The sequence below is a fragment of the Lacerta agilis genome, chromosome 12, assembly GCF_009819535.1.
Source record: "Lacerta agilis isolate rLacAgi1 chromosome 12, rLacAgi1.pri, whole genome shotgun sequence".
Taxonomy (NCBI): domain Eukaryota; kingdom Metazoa; phylum Chordata; class Lepidosauria; order Squamata; family Lacertidae; genus Lacerta; species Lacerta agilis.
In genome coordinates this window covers 12,519,187-12,534,034 of record NC_046323.1, presented here as the reverse complement: position 1 = coordinate 12,534,034, position 14,848 = coordinate 12,519,187, and the positions used below count along the sequence as shown (strand labels likewise).

Below are 14,848 nucleotides of genomic sequence, written 5' to 3'. Positions count from 1 at the left end.
TCAGTGCAATCACATTTAAAGAAATAAATAGCTGATCTGGATTGGAAGTCTGGCTTGGGGCATTAAACCTTTGCCCCTCGCTGCAGTCCTGATCAGGACTCCATGGACTCAGCTACATTAGTAAAGAAGCAGCAATTTGAATGCGCTATAAGGATGCAACACCAGATGGCGCCAGAGAGCAGAAAAATTTTAAACATGGTTTTCTGTAGGGATTTTTTTTTCTTTTGTTATAATGATCTAATTTCTGACTTATTTATAGCATCCCCCTCCCCGTGTCTAGATCCACTCCATGTCTGCTAATTGTGTTGGAAAGAACTCTTCCATTTGTACTGGATTTGGATCCTCCCTTTCCATCCTTCGATTATCATTATTTTCACCCAGTGGTTTATTAAATGATGTGATGGAGTTGGGCTATTTGAATAGCTTAACAGCCCTGCTCAATTTCCACGTGGCTGCTCTATGTTGCATCAAACAAGTGTTATCCCTTCACTTTCCAGGGCATTTGCCTGTTATTTGACGTGCCGCGAAAATCTGGTACTTTGGGGAATTGGGATTGTTGCGCAAGACCTCCCAATGAACCACTATTAATTGTGCAACCTGAATTTGCCAGTATGTCCTTGAATCTCACTCCAAACCAGCAACTGTCTGGTTTTTAATAAGTACAGTGTTGCCTCAGAAGTTGAACGTAATCCATTCTGGAAGGACGTTTGACTTCAGAAATGTTCGAATTCTGAGGTGCAGCTTCTGATTGGCTCTTACAATTGAAAGAGCCAACCAGAAGCCGCTTGTCTGCCGCATCGGGTGTTCGGCTTCCAAAAACGTTTGAAAGCCGGAACACTTACTTCTGGGTTTTTGAATTTCGGGAGCCAAAACATTCGGAAATGGAGACGATCGAGAACCAAGTTTTGACTGTACTTGATATCTTGGTCATTTGGGGTGCTTTGGTACAAAAGGCAGGCTATATAAATATTGTAATTAACAAACAGAGGCTTTCAGTAGCCATTTCTCCTCAAATTCATTGTGTTTTATGTATTTCCATTAGGGTGAGGCTGGCAACCCTGGCATTGCAGGAGAACTTGGGCCAAAAGGAATCCCTGGGAGAAAGGTAAACCAATCCTTTATGCTCTCTTAATATCAAAATGTGCTTGAAACACACACACACACACACACACTGCTTACTCTCATTGCTTACACAATTGCAATCCTGACACGGAGAGGTATCTGGATTTAAGCTTGTCATATCACGAGGGTGTGTGCAATGTACTGGACTGAACTTGGTGTCAGTAGGCAAAGGCTTAGCTCCCCATTAAGCCATGAAGTTCACTCACAACATGAACCTACCCCAAAGGAGACTTCAGTCTCCCAGGACATTCTATACAAGATCTCAAAGTAGCTGTCATACTACAAAGGAATTTCAGAAATAGACTGGAAAGAGAAGTTGCTGAATTGCAACTAATTAACAAACTTAAAACCATGGAGAGACCTGGTCTGAATAGAGACATTGGATTCTTATCTCATTATACATGACAAAGCTATCTTTAGCCATCTCACCCCTTGCTTTTTCCTGTAAGACCAATTGCAGTTGTTAACAGTTGTCAAACAGGTTTTCCACACCTATCAGCCAATCACCCATTCCCACCACCCTTCTGAGTAATACCCCTCCCCACCCTCTCACTATATATAAGGGTCTGGTGACTTCTGTATCAGTGTATCTGAAGAAGTGTGCATGCACACGAAAGCTCATACCAAGAACAAACTTAGTTGGTCTCTAAGGTGCTACTGGAAGGAATTTTTTTATTTTTTATTTTGTTTTGCCTATGGGAGAGCAACACGGCTACCTACCTGTCCCAGTACTCTGTGTTCATATATGAGCATGGCCCAGAGAAATATTCCCCAGATAAAAGCTTTCCTGTTACTGTTACTCAGATTACAACCAGCACTGTCTGTTGTTTTACGCTGAAATCCTCACTCCACTTACCTGAAAGTAAGCTCCATTATATTCAACAGACCTTTCTCCTTACCTTCCAACATTTCTCCGATGAAAATAGGGACGTCCCATTCCATAATGATAATTTTACTATTTATACACCCACACATCTTGCTGGGTTGCCCCAGCCACTCTGGAGAGCTTCCAACAGATATATTAAAAAAAAAAACATAATAAAACATTAAACATTAAAAACCTTGCCTTCAGATGACTCGGGGGTCAGATAACTCCATACCCTCCAGCATTTCTCCAATGAAAATAGGGACATCCTAAGGAAAAGAGGGACATTCCTGGATCAAATCAGAAACCAAGATGGCTTCTTTAAATCAGGGACGTCCCTGGACAATAGGGGCACTTGGAGGGTCTGGCATACCATAATTTGTGGAACAGGTGACTTAGAAGGGTTACCCACAACTTATTCTCTTTCAAACAGTGAGTAAGATACTGGTCCCTCACAGATGTACAGTGAAGGCAGAAGAACTGGTCTCATTTGCACACACCCACACTCAAAAGTAACAGTGAGTCTAACGGAAAATGGCAGGTTGAAACAAAAATGGCTAACACCTGGAAGTCTATTGCTGCTGCCCCCCTCCTGTCCCAGAAATTTTCACTCCTCTCACCCACCTGAAAATTGCCCAAATGCTCCCTGCTTTTGCTGCCTGTGAATGGGACGGCAAGGGGTGGGATTAGAGACCTTTATACTAGCTTAAAGGTAAAGGGGACCCCTGACCATTAGGTCCAGTCGTGGACGACTCTGGGGTTGCGGCGCTCATCTTGCGTTACTGGCCGAGGGAGCCGGTGCACAGCTTCTGGGTCATGTGGCCAGCATGACTATGCCGCTTCTGGCGAACCAGAGCAGCACACGGAAACGCCGTTTACCTTCCTGCCGGAGTGGTACCTATTTATCTACATGCACTTTGACGTGCTTTTGAACTGCTAGGTGGGCAGGAGCTGGGACCAAACAACAGGAGCTCACCCCATCGCGGGGATTCAAACCGCCGACCTTCTGATTGGCAAGCCCTAGGCTCTGTGGTTTAACCCACAGCGCCTCCCGCATCCCTTTATACTAGCTTACTACTGCTAATAATAACTGTTTCAGTTTCCCCCACCTTTATAAAGGAGAGCTTTTAGATTATCATGACCACCGTTGATTTATTAGTTGCCTAACCATCTCCAGGCGATTTACACAAAAGGTATTTAAAGCAGTTAAAACCACAAAAACTATAAAAAACATATTTAAAATAAGAATATATCCATGCAAAATAGACACTTGCGGTAAATACCCATTTATCCAGCTGGGGAAAAACTTGTAGAAATAAGGAGTCGTGGATTTTCCAGAAATTGCAGATAGTGGTTTGCCTGTCGTAACTCAACAGGAATGCTATTTCAGAAACAATTCTCTTAAACTGAAGCATTTTTTTTTTTGCATGTTTTGGTCATGCTGTGACCATAATTAACGAGATAAGGGCTGTAAAAGAGTTTTCAACTTTAGGAGTGCTATATAAATTACTGGTAACAATTATAAGAGTACAGCTAACACATTCCATCTGTGTTTATGTAAAAACAGTATTAAGGAAAGCTTGCTGGTTGGCGCGATATCAATTTTTCATACAAACCACTTTAGTCATGTGTCGCACACACACACTGTGTCACAAACTACTTTTCCTCTCCTTGGTTTAAAAATGGGCTGACAAAATCGGGGCGGCTAGGCTACGGTGGTAAGAGAGAGAGGCCATTCCTTTTCGAGGAATCAAATCTCCAACAAAGTAGCTAACCGAAAGCACCTCAAAACAAAATAATATAGAAATTGAAACTATTCCCTCTACTCAAAATACCACTTAACAGCCAGCCCAAAGAGCCTAGGAAAGCAGACCACAGAACCATTTTGGCAGCTCAAGTGTGTAATCAGCTACTGAATGCCACCGTAAAAAGATGGATCTTTAAGACCCATTTGCAACTTCTGCAATTGTGGGGCCACCACTGAAAAGGCCCTCTGTCGTGTGATTAATTCAAGAAGGAGGAGGTGGCAGCAGCAGTCCCGGGCTGGGGGGGGGGGGACGATAACAGGGATGAAACCCTCCGTCTGGAAGCAAGAAACAACATGCTGAGTCTTCTGATTCTTTGTGCCTATGTATTTAGTTCTACCATAATGATGTTGACCTTAAGGAGTCATAATTAAGACACTTTCCCAAATGTTCCTGCAGTTCCCGCAACTTTTTATAAGGAATAGCTCCAGTTCACTGATTGTCTAGCCTGTATTTTACCGTTAGGCCCATTTACCTTTTCTGTAATGCCCAAGATGCTAATTGCATTTCTAAGGAGTGTCTCTCCCCATCATTGTTTTTAGGGTCCTGAAGGTGCTACTGGCCCAAAGGGTACATTGGGAGACCGTGGTCCTCCTGGACGTAGGGTATGTGAATATGCCATCTTCGCTTTGGGCAACCTGCTATGCATGTAGAGCTCAGTCACTGCGTGGGCTACAATAACTGTAGGCCAAGTGTTATATGTAATTTACTCCTCTAACTCATTTTCTTTTCTTGTGTCGACTGAGTTAGGCTGGAGTAGGGTGTGTCATTCACGAATGAATGACTGAACAACAACAGGGTGTGTCATTTTAGGGCAGTGGTTCTCAAACGTTGGTGTGGCAAGTGTGATCGGAAGATTCAAGGACAATCAAAGAAACATTTAAACGTTTCAGTGTAGTATAGTTTAGTATCTTTTTTTAAAAATTTTTTGCAGAATATAGATAGATATCTTTCAAATGAAAGCAAGAACGCAGAGTGATGCTGAATCCTAGGTGTGTTTTCCAACGTATTCTTATCAATACAGTGGTACCTCGCAAGAAGAATGCCTCGCTAGACGAAAGGCATTTGTTAGCAAAAGGGTGACTCGCAAGACGAATTTCCCTATGGGCGCGACTCGCAAGACGAAAAAATTCCGCGGTTTTTTTTTTTGTCAAACCGCGCTTTCCCCGTCCGTGCTTCGCAAGATGAAATTTTCGCTAGACGACAGCACTCGCAGAACGAATTAATTTCGTCTTGCGAGGCACCACTGTAATAAAAAAAATGGTGTCGCCCCATATTTCTAAGTTATAAACCGAATCAATGGAACAGATGGCTTTGCTGAATGACTGCTGATATTCTGCTGCACTTGCCTCACTTAATGACTTTCCTTTCAACTTCTTTATCAATTGTGACTAAGCACAGAAATCTATTTGTTCTACTATAATACGCTATCATTCTTCTTTCAGGGTACTAAAGGAGCAAAGGGTGTGGCTTCTTTTTCCGTACGTATTCACCGCATCATGGACCTTAAATATTCAGAGAGGTTCTATAATTCCCCCCTGTAATCTGTGGGTTACTCAACTTTTCTTCTCTTTCTCACTCTGCAGCCGTGCGAGCTCATTGCTTATATTCGTGAGCACAGCTGTAAGTATTGATTCTTACTGATACATAGCCCTGTTCAAGCATTCAGTTACTCATGAAGGATAAACGATCATCCTATTGTCATGGGCAGATAGAACACCCGTAATCATATATCTTTTGTTGACTACTGACCTCCACAGGCTTAAGAAGTCCACCAGTTTTCAAATAGTTTTGGGGTACTCTTTGGCTGATCTGGCTAGCTGTCTTGCCAACACTTTAGTTAACATCTGCTATGGGGAGTTATCTCCAGCTATTGTCATGATAGCTCCTTGGCGACCATTTCCATTGTTGTGTCATAGCTCAGATCCTGCAGTCCTATGCTACTGTGATGTACTACTTTCCTAATTCTGCTTCTCTTGCTTTTCATGGGAGCCAGAAATGTCTACACCAAGCAATAAACACATTTGGGAGCTGGCAAATTTGTCCTTTCTTCAGGACCTTTTGCTTCATTGAATAATCCATTTATTCGTTCTTGTTTAACTCCACCAGCCAAGCTTATACGCACAGTGGCCACTTGCTATATCTGAAGTTGCATCCACACCGTGATTTAATGCACATATCTGCCATTTGTACAGCCATGGCTTCCCCCCACCCCCAAGAATACTCAGAATTATATTTACCCACCAGAGAGCTCTAATTCCCAGCACCCTTAAATAACTACAGTGCCCACAATTCTTGGGGGGGGGGGGACAGACATCATGTGCTTTAAATGCACAAATTGGATGTGACACAAATGCCCTCTACATTCAGAGTTACACCCCATTGCTACGCTATTCCATTCAAAAGGATTTCTGTAAAATAATAGTTGAAGCATTCTATGATAACTAGAAGAGACGCTTGAACATTTGCTACATAATTTGCCAGTATGCCTGAAGGAGCGTCTCCACCTCCATCGTTTAGCCCAGACACTGCGAGAAGTGAGGTTACAGGGAACCAGGCAGGGGGCCTTCTCAGTAGTGGCGCCCACACTGTGGAACGCCCTTCCATCAGATGTCAAGGAAATAAGCAACTATCTGACTTTTAGAAGGCATCTGAAGGCAACCCTGTTTAGGAAAGCTTTTAATGTTTGGTGTATTATTGTGTTTTTAATATTCTGTTGGAAGCCACCCAGAGTCGCTGGGGAAAGCCAGCCAGATGGACGGGGTATAAATAATAAGTTGTTGTTGTTGTTGTTGTTGTTGTTGTTGTTGTTGTTAATGATACTATATTATTTTTTCTCTCTTTCCTTTAGCTTGTTACCAAGGTAGGCACTTAACATTATACTGCAGCTGTTAAGTGGATTTATGTGGTACACTTGTGAATTTTCTCTTCTTGTCTGTAGTAAATTGTTCTGCACTGTATTTGTTATGGTTTTGTAAAAGTTCTTTTGTATAATTATGCATTGTATGATATCTGATGCAATGGATTTTTAAAACTTTTTTTTTAAAAAAACCCACCCTAATGATAATATCACTATCATCATTTACTTCTAAATAACCAAGTATGCTGTTTTTATAATTTTTATTAAATTTTCTCTTTTACAATTTAGAATATTCATTTAAACAACCTTAAAATATCAATGACTTCCCTTCTTCTCTTTCCATGGTTCTTTTTGCGTAGCATAAATCCCTGCATATTTTATATAAACTAAACCATTCAGTATTCCATTATTATTTCCATCAAAACTGTTGACTTTACCTTAATGCTACCAACATTTTCAAGTGTACAGAGTTTCCTCAATAAACATTTCCCAATCTTCTTTAAACAAATGCTTAAATAACCAATTATGTTCATGCATCTGAGAAGGTGCTTGAGTGATTAATCTCACTGTCTGGCCCAAGAGATTGCACGATATGTCCTCGTTGTAGCATGTGGCCCCCGGAAGGAAATGTGGCCCTTGGCTGCAAAACGTCTCCTACCCCTGCTATAGCAACTACCCCATTTAGGAACCCTTTTTGCACATATCAGCTTACCATGTGGAATGGCATGGGGGACAAGTCTGTGTGGTTTGTCTTCACAGCGCCATCTAACATTACTGCTCACAGCTGATAAACGTCTGCCTTTACAAAGAGGTATTTATGAACTTGCAGCACAGAGACTATCTTGCTGCTCCATCGTGTGGAGCAGTTTCAAGCATCTTTCCTGTCAAGCTGCCCTCACGCTGACTTGGAGGTGCTTCCGTCATGCTACGGAAAGCTAAGAGTATTCTCCACCCCTGTTTATTTACAGTGGAACCTCGGGTTGCGGACATAATCCGTGATGGAGGCACGTCCGCAACCTGCAGCTTCCATAACCTGCAGCGCCACGTCTGCGCACACACGCGATGCAAATTGGCACTTCTGCGCATGCGCAAAGCATGATTTGGCGCTTCTGCGCATGCGCAATCGTCGAAACCCGGAAGTAACCCTTTCCGGTCCTTCCGGGTTTCTCGCGGTCCGCGACCTGAAAACACGTAACCCGAAGCGTTTGTAACCTGAGGTACCACTTTATTTATTTAGATTTGTAGATTACTTTCTAAACTACAAAAATAAAATAAAGCATTTCCATTTTGTAAAACCCTCGCAAAGGAGAACTGAACACAGATTTTGTCTCCAAAGATCTGATGTCTGACTCGCTAAGCCACCTGCTCGTTTGTCCTAGGGACGCCAGAATGCCCCGTATATCCCACAGAACTAGTGTTTGCCTTGGATGTATCTCAAGACACCACACCTCAGATGTTTGACCGAATGAGGGAGATCGTCATAGCGCTTGTGAAGGACCTCAGAATCAGAGAAAGCAACTGTCCTGTGGGAGCCAGGGTGGGCATCGTGTCCTACAGCTCTAGCACCCGCTATCTGATCCGCTTCTCAGATTTCCGCAGCAAAGACTATTTGCTTCAAGAGCTCAAGGCACTTTCTTATCAGAGAGCAGAGAGCCGACGGGACATGGGTGCATCAATGAGGTTCGTTGCCAGGAATGTCTTCAAGAGAACTCTCCAAGGTGCTAACGTGAGAAAAGTTGCTCTCTTCTTCAGCCACGGTCAGACTGCCGATCCAAATTCCTTCAACGCAGCTGTCCTTGAATACAGTGCCTTAGAGATCCTTCCGGTGGTCGTTGCATTTAATAACATCACCGAGCTCCATCATTCCTTTGCGGTGAGGATAACTATGGTCTTTTACTTCTTTTGCATTTAGCGATTATCTTTTGCTCTGTATTAATGGTAGACAAGGCCAGATTTAGGTTTGATGAGGCCCTAAGCTACTGAAGGTAATGGGGCCCTTTATATGTCCAGCTGTCATTTGTCAACAACAAATTGTCATTGTTTTTTGTGTTGAATACATGCTATATGGTAATTTACGGACCTAATAGGTATCTAAAGCCATTTGCACTTGTTGCCATGCAACCAGTCCATGCAGAACGTAGGCACCCTATATATAGAAATGAGCAAACCAGTGATATTTCAGGGAGCAGGCTAGCAGGCAAGGCCCACTACTTACATCATAGGAGCCTACACAACACAAAACACTGTTGCTGTATGTAGGTTTTATTTATTTTTTTATCTTATATTTTGGAAATGTACATCCAGTTTTTTTCCTTTTAATTTTTTGGGGGCTCCCCAAGAAAGTGGGGCCCTAAGCTACAGCTTGTTTAGCTTATACGTAAATCCGGCACTGATGGTAGCTATAGCTTTTCCCACCTAAAAGGAGTCTCAATGTAAAAAGATGAAGTATAAAAAGGATTAGGCAATCTCTAAGGTTTGTATCCTACGATGTCGTCCCACTAGTGCAAGGATTTCCACTTCCGCAAATGGGGCTTCTTTGGGTCGCAATGTTTCCCTGTGTAACCAAACCCTCTGGGACAGTTTGGTGGAGAGAATGGGGAAGGGCGAATCTTGTTTCACAGGACGAAGTCCTTGTGCTAACAGCACGATTTCATAGATGCAACCCCAGGTTTTGTACCACATGTGAATTCTTCATAATACGGCTGCAACCACAGAAACGATGCTGCAGAAAATAAAGAACGCTGCGCTCCTATTGAAACCCTTTGCAGAATAACACTGCTGATGTGCATGCATATCTGAGGTTAGGAGTTGTATTTATAATCCATTCGATGGCAATGCAAGGAACCCTATTCTTAACAAATGAACAAATGAAGTTTTTTCTCCTCCTTTTCATTTTTTCTTTCTAGATGGATGATTCCGGACAGTTTCAAGTCCTTCGCATTCCAAGCAAAGGAGATTACACATCGTTTTTACATGGTCTCCAGCTGTGCACCCTTTGTTACGGTAGGAAGCATAATCTGCTTGCAATTATAATTTTCAAGAAACATGTTTATTTGATCATGCTGAGCCATAAGACTGACAGGGCTTGGCAGAAATCTCTGGTGTTTTAGGAGAAAAGCTCTGTGAAAAGGAGGGTTGACTACTACGCCCTTCGTATGGGCCACACTGCTGACTCGGATCGTGTCTTTATTTTGTCCCAGCTGCCTCTGCCAAAACACCCCTTTATCCTCTTCATCTTTTACGCTGGGCAGTGCAGTGAATGCAAATTGGCATGCGATGAAAATCAAGGCATCCAATGGAAGTTAAACCTACCAGAAATGTAGCGTTGATTAAAGGTTTTGAAAAACAGCAATTAAGCGGTTATTGTAAGGATATTTCCAGAGGGTGGGGCTGATTTTAAAACAGTTGATGAGTGAGCCAGAGGAACAACTAATTAAAAACTCATCTAAACTTTTATTTAGATTCACTGATTTCAGGTTGATTTTTTTGGCTCTTATATGATTAAGCAGTAGAATCATAGAACTGTAGCATTGGAAGGGACCGTGAGAGTAATCTAGTCCAACCCCCTGCATTGCGGGAATCTTTTTGCCCAATATGGGGCTCGAACCCACAACTCTGAGACCCTGAGATGAAGAGTCTCATGCTCTACTGACTGAGCTATCGTTTAAAATTAATGATATACATACATAGAGATAGAAAACATGTCTCTTCATCTGAAAATGAACTTTATTTAAAAGGAACAAAATGAATTATATTCAAGTATTTTCATATAATAGTAACAGATATCCATGCAGTTTTCTTCAACATTTCCTTCTCATAAAATTATTGGTTAACTTGTCCCAATTTACATCTTGCAATGCAGAACTTTCTGTTGCTAAATTGCTGAACTTGTTATATGCTATTGAGATATAGTAGAGATGTAATTTTGTACTCATTTAAGGGTGTTAAATGAGCTTTCACCTGTCGCATTTGATACGGGTAATATTAAAATAAGGAAAGAATTGTCTCGATATTTGGAAATGTGACTCTCAAACCACCAATAATGAGAATAGGAGTGCATGGGAGACTTTAGATAATCTAAGTTCCCAGTGTTGAAAGAATGGTCACTATGGTCAATTTTTTGAGTATTCTATACCATTTTTATGGGATGTTATGCTTTCTGCGAATTTTGTACACCACCCAACCCCGACATTTTATAATTTATATGAATATTTATTTAAATATTTAGAGATATCTCAACAACTCTGAGTCCAGCCAAGCACTAGAAAGGAACGTTAGTCAATCTCCCCAGCACTTCCCCAATGGAGGCTGTGAGCCAATTCAATCCACATTCAAGCCAATTCAATTCACATTCCCCTTTTAAATGCACATCGGGTAGCTGGTTGCAGGCTTGTGTAAGCCTCTCACTATTTGGTTCCTGGTGAGTTGCCTTATATCCCTCTTAAAAGAATAAACACACGACAATCTTGTTTAAGATTATAAAAGAAGTTTACTCACACCATCAGTTCACAGTTGGATCCCTGAAGGCAGACAGTTACAAAGTATTTGCATGTGGATCTACCTCATATGGAGGAATGATCCCAGAGCATCTCAAGCTAAAAAGCTGGTCCAACATAGAAGGAAGTGAAAGAGAGAGAGAGAGCTTTGTGCCTTGTCCTTTTGTTACCTGAACAGGTAAGATCACGCCCACCTCTAGTCACATGCAAAGGAAGTATGTCCCAGCCAGGAGGAAACAGGAAGTTTTCGACTGGCTGGACCCAACATTCCCTCACATGTCCACTCTAGGAAAACAAGGAATGTTGTACTTGACTGCTACTTATGTATCACATCCCACATTCTGCAGTTGGTAAACCGATGTCTGAAACATGTGTTCGTTTCCAGATAAATGTGAACCCAATGCTGCCTGCAAACGTACCAGAAGAGCTCTCCCACCTTGGGAATACGTGGACGCAGCTTTCATTTTGGATACCTCAAGGGCAATGAATCATGGCGAATTTGAGAAACTGAAAGGTTTCTTAAGCAGCGCACTCGACGCCTTTGAGGTCTCCTCTGAGCCCGCTTCTTCTTCTGTGGGTGACAGGGTGGCTGTGGTGAGCCACGCTGTGCCGGCTTTCAAGCCCCAGACACAGCAACCGCCGGCAAAAAAGGAGTTCGACTTGGTGACTTACGGCAAGACGCAGTCAATGAAAAGACACATCTGGGAATTCCTTCAACAGCTGGGTGGAGAAGCTGCCCTTGGCCATGCCATCCAGTGGACAATCAACAACGTTTTCTCAGCATCTCCCAACCCGAGGAAACACAAGGCTCTCATCATTGTATCTGCCGGGGAAACGAGTCACTGGGATAAAGAAGTGTTGAAGAAAGCGTCTCTGAGAGCCAAGTGCCAAGGCTATGCCCTGTTGGTACTCTCCTTGGGACCTAAGTACAATGGCACAGAACTTGAGGAGCTGGCAAGTCGACCCGTGGAGCAGCATTTGATCCAGCTTGGCAGAATTCACAAGCCTGAACTGGAATACGCGCTTAGGTTCCTGAAACCCTTTCTATACCTCCTTCGGAGTAAGTTATCGATTTGTGATTTTGAAAGAGCTCACAGCTTTCCATCTCTCTGTTGTTTTTAAGTTTGTTCTGTTGCTGTAGCATGCTTACGGAGATCTTCGGGGCTCTCCATAATCTAATCCAGATTAGGCACTATCATGGCCTCCTGAGTGTCTCTTTGCTGGTCTGGCCCTCTACTGTTCTGATTGGCCAGCAGACTTGGAAAAGAGGAGAGAGAAGAGTTTTCTCTGCTTACAGCATTATTTATTTATTTATTTATTTATACATACATACATACATACATACATGCATACCCCATCCATCTGTCTGGGTTTCCCTAGCCATGCTGGGCGGCTCCCAACAGAATATTAAAAACACGATAAAACATCAAACATTAAAAACTTCCCTAAACAGGGCTGCCTTCAGATGTCTTCTCAAAGTCAGATAGTTGTTTTATTTCCTTGACATCTGATGGGAGGGTGTTCCACAGGGTGGGCGCCACCACCGAGAAGGCCCTCTGCCTGGTTCCCTGTAGCCTCACTTCTCGCAGTGAGGGAACCACCAGAAGGACCTCGGAGCTGGACCTCAGTGTCCGGGCAGAGCGATGGGGGTGGAGACGCTCCTTCACAACCTCTCTCTCTGCTCTCTTCTGGTGGAATCTAATTAGAAGAAGCAATGTGATCCTGCTTCCTTCTCCACCCACAAGAAACCCACTCATCCCTAGCTACCCCATGATCAGAGGAAGTTCTAGGATACTAGAACCAGACATTCCACTGATGAAAATAGAGACCCTCCTGTGCAAGACAGAGTGATACTGGGGTGAAGTTTGGCAGCCCAGCTGCAAGGCCGAGTGGGTGATGGTGGGCCGACAGAATCCACACTCAGTTATGCTGCAAGCAGTAAACTGGAACTGGAACAACAGGTGGATGGTTTCTGATGATAAAAGCATCAAGGCAGAGCATGCACTACATGGCAAGTGAAATAAGCACAGTGTAGCATCTAACCCATTTTGACGACACTGAGCAATAAATTATTAGCCCCCGTCTATGAATCCATGGCATAGAAATCTTAAGCAGAAATCACAACTGAACAGTAAATTTTATTATTTATTATTTATTCCATTTATTCATCGTTTCGTGTATTTTAAAAGTATTGAAGTGTAAAATACAAAACATTTACAATCAGTTAAGGACCAGAAACAAGAAGAAAACAAAATGCAAAAATATTCCTAAAGCGTCCATCCAAGAATGCTTTTTTTTTATAAAAAAGTATAGATGCTACCACCAGTCCCTTTAAGCATATGCACAGTGCTTTTTTTTCTGTTCACAAAGCAATTATAGCCACAGCTTTTCCCACAGAGGACTTACATAGGGGTGGCCTACAACCCACACAGATGAAAATCCCCAGGGCCTCTCTCTTTGCAAGATAAGCATGAAACCACCTCCATTGTCAGCAAACTACAAGTCGTTCCACTCCACCCCATAATCAGGAAATCAGTTCCCGGCAACCATTCACAAAATAGGTCCTTTCCCACCTCCCCTAAAGTGTCGCATCTCCCCCGCACATTCCTTCTTCACAATAAACAGAGATATGCATGATGTCAGACTTCGGGGAAGTGGCTCCCCCCTCCCTTTGGCGGTGGATAAGCAGAACAAAGAAAAAACAGTCTCTTATCATTAAAAGAGATTTTAATGATCACAGCGAAAGAACAGAGTCCATCTCAGAGTAAAGGTGCTCCCAATTAAGGTTTACACCCACTTCCCCCCGTGTCACCCTCGCCACTTCCTTGTCTTGCAACCTGATCTCGCAACCACTGTGCCTTCTGTGCAGCTACCTTATCTAATCTCCATGACTTTGGATTGATCGGCTGGACACTTTCCAGTGAACCAGAGTTTGTTCTCTCTCTCTCTCCTGGTTCTTCTTCTCCTAGCTGTTCACCACCCAGTTCTTCCCAACTTTTGTCTTCTGAACTATGTCCCTCTGCAAACCATTGTTCCAAATCTATACTGTCCCACAGCTCCTGGGAAGATTCAGGATCCTGATCTGTGGGAGGGGGGAGGCTCCCACCATTCCTCATCTGTGCAGTCCTCTTCAGCACGGTCCCTGACACATGATCTTGAAGAATAATTGCATGTGTGAGTTAAAATAATTAGGGGCTGGAAACTGTCTTTTGGTGTAGGGCCAGGGCCAGATGCAATCACTAGGACTTTCAGTGTAAGATTCATGATAAGAGGGGAAAGGTGAAAATACACCATAATCATGGCAAAATCTATTTCCAAACTTTGCGAAGATTCATCCCTGTGTCTTTTTGTCACAACAGGTGGCATCAACAGCTATCCACCAGCTGAACTCCGAACAAAATGTAACAAGGTCACCTCTCGAAAATCGAGATACACTTCAAGGAGTCTCAGTCTCATGTAAGTCCAGCCACTTAATTGTAAAGATTATTATGAATTAGAAAAATGTCCTTCACCATCACCAAATAGGTGTCTATGAATGCATTGCATTCCCTGCAGGATCCTTCCCCATGGTCACCTAGTATCGGGAATGGAGGGTAGGTTTTTGCCCTTGCGTCAAGATTTTCCCCAGATACAGGGCTGCAGGTTTCTCTACAGGAATTAAGAGGGCTATTCACTTATATGAGAGAAAATGAAAGGGTGC

The 14,848-nt window shown here is 42.8% G+C and overlaps 1 protein-coding gene across 1 annotated transcript in view; it reads left to right on the top strand.

The window, feature by feature from the left end:
* The window catches only part of LOC117055585 (collagen alpha-6(VI) chain-like), a 60,987-nt gene extending 46,379 nt beyond the window's left edge, over positions 1-14,608 (top strand). Inside the window, exons 27-35 of the mRNA XM_033165198.1 lie at positions 1,043-1,105; positions 4,335-4,397; positions 5,238-5,273; positions 5,379-5,415; positions 6,644-6,655; positions 8,032-8,525; positions 9,559-9,655; positions 11,534-12,208; positions 14,508-14,608. Coding sequence (XP_033021089.1) covers positions 1,043-1,105; positions 4,335-4,397; positions 5,238-5,273; positions 5,379-5,415; positions 6,644-6,655; positions 8,032-8,525; positions 9,559-9,655; positions 11,534-12,208; positions 14,508-14,608 — 1,578 coding nt within the window. The remainder of the gene's footprint in view (positions 1-1,042; positions 1,106-4,334; positions 4,398-5,237; positions 5,274-5,378; positions 5,416-6,643; positions 6,656-8,031; positions 8,526-9,558; positions 9,656-11,533; positions 12,209-14,507) is intronic.
* Positions 14,609-14,848: the final 240 nt, after the last annotated feature.